General features: G+C 42.8%; 1 protein-coding gene across 1 annotated transcript in view; it reads left to right on the top strand.

Moving 5' to 3' along the window:
- Positions 1–5,548: 5,548 nt before the first annotated feature.
- The window catches only part of inpp5kb (inositol polyphosphate-5-phosphatase Kb), a 37,217-nt gene continuing 31,616 nt past the window's right edge, over positions 5,549–11,149 (top strand). Inside the window, exons 1-3 of the mRNA XM_046317111.1 lie at positions 5,549–6,372; positions 6,714–6,818; positions 7,080–7,188. Of these exons, the coding sequence (XP_046173067.1) occupies positions 6,110–6,372; positions 6,714–6,818; positions 7,080–7,188 (477 nt within the window). The 5' untranslated portion in view covers positions 5,549–6,109. The remainder of the gene's footprint in view (positions 6,373–6,713; positions 6,819–7,079; positions 7,189–11,149) is intronic.

Raw genomic sequence — 11,149 nt, 5'->3', positions numbered from 1 at the left:
GAGAGGTAGAGCTGGGGAGGAGGGGTACAGGAGAGGTAAAGGAGAGGTCAAGCTGGGGAATGATGGGTAGAGGAGAGGTAGAGCTGGGGAAGGAGGGCAAAGGAAAGACAACAGAACAGGTTTTTAGAAATGTTAGCAAATGTATTGAAAATAAAAAACTGAAATATAACATTTACATCAGTATTCAGACCCTTTATTCACTACGTTGTTGAAGAACCTTTGGCAGCGACTACAGCCTCAAATTTTTGGGGGTATGACGCTACAAGCTTGGCACACCTGTATTTGGGGAGTTTCTCCCATTCTTCTCTGCAGATCCTCTCAAGCTCTGTCAGGTTGGATGGGAACTGTTGATGCACAGCTATTTTCAGGTCTCTCCAGAGGTGTTTGATCGGGTTCAAGTCCGGGCTCTGGCTGGGCCATTCAAGGACATTCAGAGACTTGTCCCAAAGCCACTCCTGCGTTGTCTTGGCTGTGCGCTTAGGGTCATTATCCTGTTGGAAGGTGAATCTTTGCTCCAGTCTGAGTTCCTGTGTGCTCTGGAGCAGGTTTTCATGAAGGATCTCTCTGTACTTGGCTCCATTCATCTTTCCCTCGATCCTGACTAGTCTCCCAGTCCCTGCCGCAAAAAACATCCCCACAGCATGATGCTGCCACCACCATGCTTCACCATGGGGATGATGCCAGGTTTCCTTGAGACGTGACGCTTGGTATTCATGCCAAAGTGTTCAATCTTGGTTTCATCAGACCAGAGACTCTTGTTTCTCATGGTCTGAGAGCCTTAAAGTGGCTTTTGTCAAACTCCAAGCCGGTTGTTGAAGCCTCTCAAACATAATCCAGGTAGAAGCAGGAATTCCCCAGGGTAGCTGTTTAAGCCACTTGCTTTTTTCAATCAGTGTGTCTATGTATGCAAAGGATTCAACACGTCAGCTACAACAGCGGCAGAAATGACTGCAACACTTAACAAAGAGCTGCAGTTAGTTTCAGAATGGGTGGCAAGGAATAAGTTAGTTCAAAATACTTCTAAAACTAAAAGCATTGTATTTGGAACAAAACACTCACTAAACATTAAACCTCAACTACAGTGTATCTCGAAATGAATAATGTGTCAATTGAGCAAGTTGAGGTGGCTAAACTGCTTGGAGTAACCCTGGATTGTAAACTGTCCTGGTCAAAACATTGACACAACAGTAGCCAAGATGGGGCGGAAGTCTGTCCATAATAAACCACTGCTCTGCCTTCTTAACAACACTATCAACAAGGCAGGTCCTACAGGCCCTAGTTTCTACCTTCTTAAAAACGCTATCAACAAGGCAGATCCTACAGGCCCTAGTTTCTACCTTCTTAACAACACTATCAACAAGGCAGGTCCTACAGGCCCTAGTTTCTACCTTCTTAACAACACTATCAACAAGGCAGGTCCTACAGGCCCTAGTTTTTACCTTCTTAACAACACTATCAACAAGGCAGGTCCTACAGGCCCTAGTTTCTACCTTCTTAGCAACACTATCAACAAGGCAGGTCCTACAGGCCCTAGTTTCTACCTTCTTAACAACACTATCAACAAGGCAGGTCCTACAGGCCCTAGTTTCTACCTTTTTAACAACACTATAAACAATGCAGGTCATACAGGCCCTAGTTTCTACCTTCTTAACAACACTATCAACAAGGCAGGTCCTACAGGCCCTAGTTTCTACCTTCTTAACAACACTATCAACAAGGCAGGTCCTACAGGCCCTAGTTTCTACCTTCTTAACAACACTATCAACAAGGCAGGTCCTACAGGCCCTAGTTTCTACCTTCTTAACAACACTATCAACAAGGCAGGTCCTACAGGCCCTAGTTTCTACCTTCTTCCTATCAACAAGGCAGATCCTACAGGCCCTAGTTTCTACCTTCTTAACAACTCTATCAACAAGGCAGGTCCTACAGGCCCTAGTTTCTACCTTCTTAACAACACTATCAACAAGGCAGGTCCTACAGGCCCTAGTTTTTACCTTCTTAACAACACTATCAACAAGGCAGGTCCTACAGGCCCTAGTTTCTACCTTCTTAGCAACACTATCAACAAGGCAGGTCCTACAGGCCCTAGTTTCTACCTTCTTAACAACACTATCAACAAGGCAGGTCCTACAGGCCCTAGTTTCTACCTTTTTAACAACACTATAAACAATGCAGGTCATACAGGCCCTAGTTTCTACCTTCTTAACAACACTATCAACAAGGCAGGTCCTACAGGCCCTAGTTTCTACCTTCTTAACAACACTATCAACAAGGCAGGTCCTACAGGCCCTAGTTTCTACCTTCTTAACAACACTATCAACAAGGCAGGTCCTACAGGCCCTAGTTTCTACCTTCTTAACAACACTATCAACAAGGCAGGTCCTACTGGCCCTATTTTCTACCTTCTTAACAACACTATCAACAAGGCAGGTCCTACAGGCCCTAGTTTCTACCTTCTTAACAACACTATCAACAAGGCAGGTCCTACAGGCCCTATTTTCTACCTTCTTAACAACACTATCAACAAGGCAGGTAACAACACTATCAACAAGGCAGGTACTACAGGCCCTAGTTTCTACGTTCTTAACAACACTATCAACAAGGCAGGTCCTAAAGGCCCTAGTTTCTACCTTTTTAACAACACTATCAACAAGGCAGGTCCTACAGGCCCTAGTTTCTACCTTCTTAACAACACTATCAACAAGGCAGGTCCTACAGGCCCTAGTTTCTACCTTCTTAACAATACTATCAACAAGGCAGGTCCTACAGGCCCTATTTTCTACCTTCTTAACAACACTATCAACAAGGCAGGTCCTACAGGCCCTAGTTTCTACCTTCTTAACAACACTATCAACAAGGCAGGTCCTACAGGCCCTAGTTTCTACCTTCTTAACAATACTATCAACAAGGCAGGTCCTACTGGCCCTATTTTCTACCTTCTTAACAACACTATCAGCAAGGCAGGTCCTACAGGCCCTAGTTTCTACCTTCTTAACAACACTATCAACAAAGCAGGTCCTACAGGCCCTAGTTTCTGCCTTCTTAACAACACTATCAACAAGGCAGGTCCTACAGGCCCTAGTTTTGTCACATCTGGACTACTGTTCAGTTGTGCGGTTATGTGCCACAAAGAGGGACTTTGGTAAAATTGCAGTTGTCTCAGAACAGGGCAACATGGCTGGCCCTTGGATGTACACAGAGAGCTAACATTAATGATATGCATGTCAATCTCTCCTGGCTCAACGTGGAAGAGAGATTGACTTCATCACTACTTGTTTTTGTATGATTTATGTAAATAAGTTATTCCTGTATTTTATTTGTAAATAATTAGCAAACATGAAACCCTTTTTTTCGCTTTGTCATTATGGGGTACTCTATATATGTTTTTTTTTTTACAATAATCCAAAATCCAAAATCTCTCTCTCTCTCTGTCTCTCTCTCTCTCTCTCTCTCAATTCAATTCAATTCAATTCAAGGGCTTTAGTGGCATGGGAAACATGTGTTAACATTGCCAAAGCAAGTGAGGTAGACAACATACAAAGTGAATATATAAAGTGAAAAACAACCAAAATTAACAGTAAACATTACACATACAGAAGTTTAAAAACAGTAAAGACATTACAAATGTCATATTATATATATATATATACAATGTACAAATAGTTAAATGACACAAGATAAAATGAATAAGCATAAATATGGGTTGTATTTACAATGGTGTTTGTTCTTCACTGGTTGCCCTTTTCTCGTGGCAACAGGTCACAAATCTTGCTGCTGTGATGGAACACTGTGGAGTTTCACCCAGTAGATATGGGAGTTTTTCAAAATTGGATTTGTTTTCAAATTCTTTGTGGATCTGTGTAATCTGAGGGAATATGTCTCTCTGATATGGTCATACATTGGGCAGGAGGTTAGGAAGTGCAGCTCAGTTTCCACCTCATTTTGTGGGCAGTGAGCACATAGCCTGTCTTCTCTTGAGAGCCATGTCTGCCTACGGCGGCCTTTCTCAATAGCAAGGCCATGCTCACTGAGTCTGTACATAGTCAAAGCTTTCCTTCATTTTGGGTCAGTCACAGTGGTCAGGTATTCTGCCGCTGTGTCCTCTCTGTGTAGGGCCAAATAGCATTCTAGTTTGCTCTGTTTTTTTCTTAATTCTTTCCAATGTGTTAAGTAATTATCTTTTTGTTTTCTCATGATTTGGTTGGGTCTAATTGTGCTGTTGTCCTGGGGCTCTGTAGGGTGTGTTTGTGTTTGTGAACAGAGCCCCAGGACCAGCTTGCTTAGGGGACTCTTCTCCAGGTTCATCTCTCTGTAGGTGATGGCTTTGTTATGGAAGGTTTGGGAATCGCTTCCTTTTAGGTGGTTGTAGAATTTAACGGCTCTTTTCTGGATTTTGATAATTAGTGGGTATCGGCCTAATTCTGCTCTGCATGCATTATTTGGTGTTCTACATTGTACACGGAGGATATTTTTGCAGAATTCTGCGTGCAGAGTCTCAATTTGGTGTTTGTCCCATTTTGTGAAGTCTTGGTTGGTGAGCGGACCCCAGACCTCACAACCATAAAGGGCAATGGGCTCTATGACTGATTCAAGTATTTTTTGCCAGATCCTAATTGGTATGTTGAAATGTATGTTTTTTTTGATGGCATAGAATGCCCTTCTTGCCTTGTCTCTCAGATCGTTCACAGCTTTGTGGAAGTTACCTGTGGCGCTGATGTTTATGCCAAGGTATGTATAGTTTTTTGTGTGCTCGAGGTCAGTGTCTAGATGGAATTTGTATTTTTGGTCCTGGTGAATGGACCTTTTTTGGAACACCATTATTTTGGTCTTACTGAGATTTACTGTCAGGGCCCAGGTCTGACAGAATCTGTGCATAAGATCTAGGTGCTGCTGTAGGCCCTCCTTGGTTGGTGACAGAAGCACCAGATCATCAGCAAACAGCAGACATTTGACTTTGGATTCTAGCAGGGAGAGGCCGGGTGCTGCGGACTTTTCTAGTGCCCGCGCCAATTCGTTGATATATATGTTGAAGAGGGTGGGGCTTAAGCTGCATCCCTGTCTAACCCCACAATCCTGTGTGAAGAAATGTGTGTGTTTTTTGCCAATTTTAACCGCACACTTGTTGTTTGTGTCTCTCTGTCTCTCTGTCTCTCTCTCTCTCTCTGTCTATCTCTGTCTATCTCTCTGTCTCTCGCTCTCTCTCTCTCTCTCTCTCTCTCTCTCTCTCTCTCTCTCTCTCTCTCTCTCTCTCGGTCCATAGTAGTAACAGTTGTTAGTGTTAATGAGTAGAGTGAAGCATTAATATTAAAACTCTTACAGGGTGTGACGTCACTCTAGTCATGAAACAATACCCTCTGTGATGGTGGATTACACACACACACACACCTTTTCACGTGGCTCTCCCCTGCTCCAGATTATTGTCCTAATCTCACACTTTCTCTCCATCACTCGTTCGCCTGCGTCACCAAAACTTTGTCGCTCTCAGTGAGTCGTCCAGTCACTCGGGCCAGCAAACCACACTCACACAGACACGGAGGATAGCACACACAGAGGACAAGACACAAAGAGGACAGGACGCACAGAGGACAGGACATAAAGGCAGCGGACTGTACAGTTAATTCTGGGCCTCTTCTGAGGGAGGATCTCCTGGATCTACTGGATCTACTGGAAAACAACCAAGATTAGATCATCTCAGAAGATTAAAACCTCCAACTGAGACTGACAGTTTGCTGCTAGCAGGAGGAATCCACTAGCAAGTCAATCAACAAGAAGCAAACGAATCACAGACTGGGTTCTATGGGAGGTCTGTTGTTTGTGAACGATACAAAGAGGACCTGATGAAAGAGAGAGGAGCCACTGCTCTGAGTAGCTGCGCCGTTGGTTTAACAGGAAGCTGACGGTCTAAAAGCTGCAGACCTCAGTAAGGACCATCAGTCAGAGAAGAGGACAGAATCTGAATAGTTTATCAGAGCTGATTATTATCCCAGAGGACGTTTCTCTTCCCTTCTTTCTCTTGTTCTTCAGACAGTATCTCTCCATCTCACCAACCGATCTCTCTCTGCCCTGCTATCACTCAGAGAGACAAACACACTTACAGTCAGAACTGGCTATGTCAGTGTCAATGAAAATGGCGATGGATGCACTGTGTGTGTCTGAAGGCGTTGGGTCGGGGGTCGGGAGTCGTGTGAGGTCCGACAGCACCTCCAGCACGGCGTCCCAAGGGTCAAAGGGTAGACTGCTGCTCCGACAGCGCCTGTCCCAGCTGCTGACCTGTGTAGAGGACCTGAGCTCTGATGATGAGGCTAACGAGGAACTGTCCCGCACTCTGGACGAAGCCTTTCAGCTCTGTGGACGCCCCCGAGACACCTTCAGGTGCACGCCCACGTACAAACACCCAGAAAGAAGGAGATACACACAGGGTTATTTTCAGGCCTGTTGGGACTCTGCCCAGTACCCCTGGTCCTAAGTCTCAAGACTGGGTTCTAAAGCTGGGTTCTAAAGCTGGGTCTAAGGCTGCATTCTAAAGCTGCGTTCTAAGGCTGGGATCTAAGGTTGGGTTCTAAGGCTGGGTTCTAAGGATGGTTTCTAAGGCTGTGTTCTAAAGCTGGGTTCTAAGGCTGGGTGCTAAGGATGGGTTCTATGGCTACGTTCTAAAGCTGGAAATAAACAGTTTGTTGATATTTCTCTTTCTACTTTCTGCTTGTTTCTGACAGGCTGCACATGGTCACATGGAATGTGGCGACAGCAGAGCCTCCTGGTGATGTCACTTCCTTGCTGCAGCTGGACGCCCAGCCTGCCACAGACCTCTACGTGATTGGGTGAGATCATGTCTGCTGGATAGCTATTGGATGTTGAGTGTAAAATCTGTGTGTTTACTGTATGTAAATCTATGTTTATTAAAGTGTGTGCGTGTGTGTGCGTGTTTTTTATGTGTGTGTGTGTGTGTGTGTGTGTGTGTGTGTGTGTGTGTGTGTGTGTGTGTGTGTGTGTGTGTGTGTGTGTGTGTGTGTGTGTGTGTGTGTGTGTGTGTGTGTGTGTGTGTGTGTGTGTGTGTGTGTGTGTGTGTGTGTGTGCGTCAGTCTTCAGGAGGTAAATGCAGCTCCTCTGAGGTTTCTGTCAGACCTGCTGGTAGAAGACTCTTGGAGCCACCTACTGATGAACACACTGGCCAGTAGAGGATACATCAAGGTAGGGTGTGTGTGTGTGTGTGTGTGTGTGTGTGTGTGTGTGTGTGTGTGTGTGTGTGTGTGTGTGTGTGTGTGTGTGTGTGTGTGAGCTGCACCAGTGAGTTGTGAGAAGACAATAGGAGGCCTGAGTAGGTTCTCATTGTGGTCCTGTTGTAGGTTGAGAAAATACACACAGGGCCCTTTGTCTCTGTCTTGTATTTATGTAACAGATCAGATCAGGGCCCTTTATCTCTGTCTAGTATTTATGTAACAGGTCAGATCAGGGCCCTTCATCTCTGTCTAGTATGTATGTAGAGATCAGATCAGGGCCCTTCATCTCTGTCTAGTATGTATGTAGAGATCAGATCAGGGCCCTTTGTCTCTGTCTGGTATTTATGTAACAGGTCAGATCAGGGCCCTTTGTCTCTGTCTGGTATTTATGTAACAGGTCAGATCAGGGCCCTTTGTCTCTGTCTGGTATTTATGTAACAGGTCAGATCAGGGCCCTTTGTCTCTGTCTGGTATTTATGTAACAGGTCAGATCAGGGCCCTTTGTCTCTGTCTGGTATTTATGTAACAGGTCAGATCAGGGCCCTTTATCTCTGTCTGGTATTTATGTAACAGGTCAGATCAGGGCCCTTTATCTCTGTCTGGTATTTATGTAACAGGTCAGATCAGGGCCCTTTATCTCTGTCTGGTATTTATGTAACTGGTATGTATGTCAGATCAGATCAGGGCCCTTTATCTCTGTCTGGTATTTATGTAACAGGTCAGATCAGATCAGGGCCCTTTGTCTCTGTCTGGTATGTATGTAGAGATCAGATCAGGGCCCTTCATCTCTGTCTAGTATTTATGTAACATATCAGATCAGGGCCCTTTGTCTCTGTCTGGTATTTATGTAACAGGTCAGAACAGGGCCCTTTATCTCTGTCTGTATTCATGTAACAGGTCAGATCAGGGCCCTTTGTCTCTGTCTGGTATTTATGTACAGATCAGATCAGGGCCCTTTATCTCTGTCTGGTATTTATGTAACAGGTCAGATCAGATCAGGGCCCTTTGTCTCTGTCTGGTATTTATGTAACAGGTCAGATCAGGGCCCTTTATCTCTGTCTGGTATTTATGTAACAGATCAGATCAGATCAGGGCCCTTTGTCTCTGTCTGGTATTTATGTAATTGGTCAGATCAGGGCCCTTTGTCTCTGTCTAGTATTTATGTAACAGGTCAGATCAGGGCCCTTTATCTCTGTCTAGTATTTATGTAACAGGTCAGATCAGGGCCCTTTGTCTCTGTCTAGTATTTATGTAACAGATCAGATCTGTCAGGATTTGGCCAGGGTTGTTCCGGTTTTTGGTCACTAGATGCCCCCATTGTGCCTTTTGACCTTTTGTTTTCCCTTGATCCCCATTATTATTTGCACCTGTGCCTCATTTCCCCTGATTGTATTTAAACCCTTTGTTTTCCTCTGTTCTTTGCTCTGTGTTTGTATGTTAGCACCCAGCCCTAGTACTCTGTGAACTCTTGTTGATCCCGGTGGACTCTCTTGTGGAATTCTGTTTTTTGTTCTTGTTTGTTTGTTTTTGAGTATCTTTTGAGGCTTTTTGTGCTTTACCTTCCACCTTGTGGATTTACCTTTTTGTCTTGGAGGATTACATTTGTTCTTGTGGAAATCCTTTTGAAGTTGTGGAGTTACATGTTTTCCTGAAGAACTTCACTTTTTACTTCATTAAATACACCGTCTCAAGTACTGCTGTGTCTGCCTCATCTTCTGGGTTCTGCCGACTATTCGTGGCTCAGTTGGTTAAGTGACTGTTTCTCACTCCAGAGACCTGGGTTCGTAACCGGGTCCTGACAAGATCAGATCAGGGCCCTTTATCTCCGTCTGGTATTTATGTAACAGATCAGATCAGGGCCCTTTATCTCTGTCTGCTATTTATGTAACAGGTCATTCCTTTCCCTTGTCTCTGTCTGGTATTTATGTAACAGATCAGATCAGGGCCCTTTATCTCTGTCTGGTATTTATGTAACAGGTCAGGTCAGATCAGGGCCCTTTATCTCTGTCTGGTATTTATGTAACAGATCAGATCAGATCAGATCAGGGCCCTTTGTCTCTGTCTGGTATTTATGTAACAGGTCAGATCAGGGCCCTTTATCTCTGTCTGGTATTTATGTACAGATCAGATCAGATCAGGGCCCTTTATCTCTGTCTGGTATTTATGTAACAGGTCTGATCAGATGGCCCTTTATCACTGTCTATATTTATGGGTAGGTCAGGTCAGATCAGATGCCCTTTAATAACTCAGGATTTAATGGAAATGGAGGTCAGATCCTCTCAAAACCCATCCAGTTGTTTATGGAGCTGATAAATGTCCATTTTCTCTATTTCCCTCTGGGTATGGAGCTGATAGATGTATTACCACTATATAATGGGTATGGAGCTGATAGATGTATTAACTCTATATAATGGGTATGGAGCTGATAAATGTATTAATAACTCTATATAATGGGTATGGAGCTGATAGATGTATTAATATCTATATAATGGGTATGGAGCTGATAGATGTGGTCTAATAACAGGTTCATGTCCCCTTAATGGGTATGGAGCTGATAGATGTATTACCATCTATATAATGGGTATGGAGCTGATAGATGTATTAACTCTATATAATGGGTATGGAGCTGACAGATGTATTAATAACTCTATATAATGGGTATGGAGCTGATAGATGTATTTTAACTCTATATAATGGGTATGGAGCTGATAAATGTATTAACTCTATATAATGGGTATGGAGCTGATAGATGTATTTAACTCTATATAATGGGTATGGAGCTGATAGATGTATTAACTCTATATAATGGGTATGGAGCTGATAGATGTATTAATAACTCTATATAATGGGTATGGAGCTGATAGATGTATTAATAACTCTATATAATGGGTATGGAGCTGATAGATGTATTACCACTATATAATGGGTATGGAGCTGATAGATGTATTGCCTCTATATAATGGGTATGGAGCTGATAGATGTATTAACTCTATATAATGGGTATGGAGCTGATAGATGTATTAATAACTCTATATAATGGGTATGGAGCTGATAGATGTATTAACTCTATATAATGGGTATGGAGCTGATAGATGTATTAACTCTATATAATGGGTATGGAGCTGATAGATGTATTAACTCTATATAATGGGTATGGAGCTGATAGATGTATTAATAACTCTATATAATGGGTATGGAGCTGATAGATGTATTACCATTATATAATGGGTATGGAGCTGATAGATGTATTAACTCTATATAATGGGTATGGAGCTGATAGATGTATTAATAACTCTATATAATGGGTATGGAGCTGATAGATGTATTAACTCTATATAATGGGTATGGAGCTGATAGATGTATTTCCTCTATATAATGGGTATGGAGCTGATAGATGTATTACCACTATATAATGGGTATGGAGCTGATAGATGTATTGCCTCTATATAATGGGTATGGAGCTGATAGATGTATTAATACCTCTATATAATGGGTCTGGAGCTGATAGATGTATTAACTCTATATAATGGGTATGGAGCTGATCGATGTATTACCTCTATATAATGGGTATGGAGCTGATCGATGTATTACCACTATATAATGGGTATGGAGCTGATAGATGTATTAACTATATAATGGGTATGGAGCTGATAGATGCATTGCCTCTATATAATGGGTATGGAGCTGATCGATGTATTTCCATTATATAATGGGAGCTGATAGATGTATTAACTCTATATAATGGGTATGGAGCTGATCGATGTATTACCTCTCTATAATGGGTATGGAGCTGATAGATGTATTTTCTCTATATAATGGGTATGGAGCTGATAGATGTATTAATAACTCTATATAATGGGTATGGAGCTGATAGATGTATTAACTCTATATAATGGGTATGGAGCTGATAGATGTATTGCCATTATATAATG

This window comes from Oncorhynchus gorbuscha, linkage group LG20 (genome assembly GCF_021184085.1).
Source record: "Oncorhynchus gorbuscha isolate QuinsamMale2020 ecotype Even-year linkage group LG20, OgorEven_v1.0, whole genome shotgun sequence".
In the NCBI taxonomy this organism is placed as follows: domain Eukaryota; kingdom Metazoa; phylum Chordata; class Actinopteri; order Salmoniformes; family Salmonidae; genus Oncorhynchus; species Oncorhynchus gorbuscha.
The sequence above is the reverse complement of the archived record's forward strand: the minus strand, read 5'-3'. Positions and strand labels throughout refer to the sequence as shown.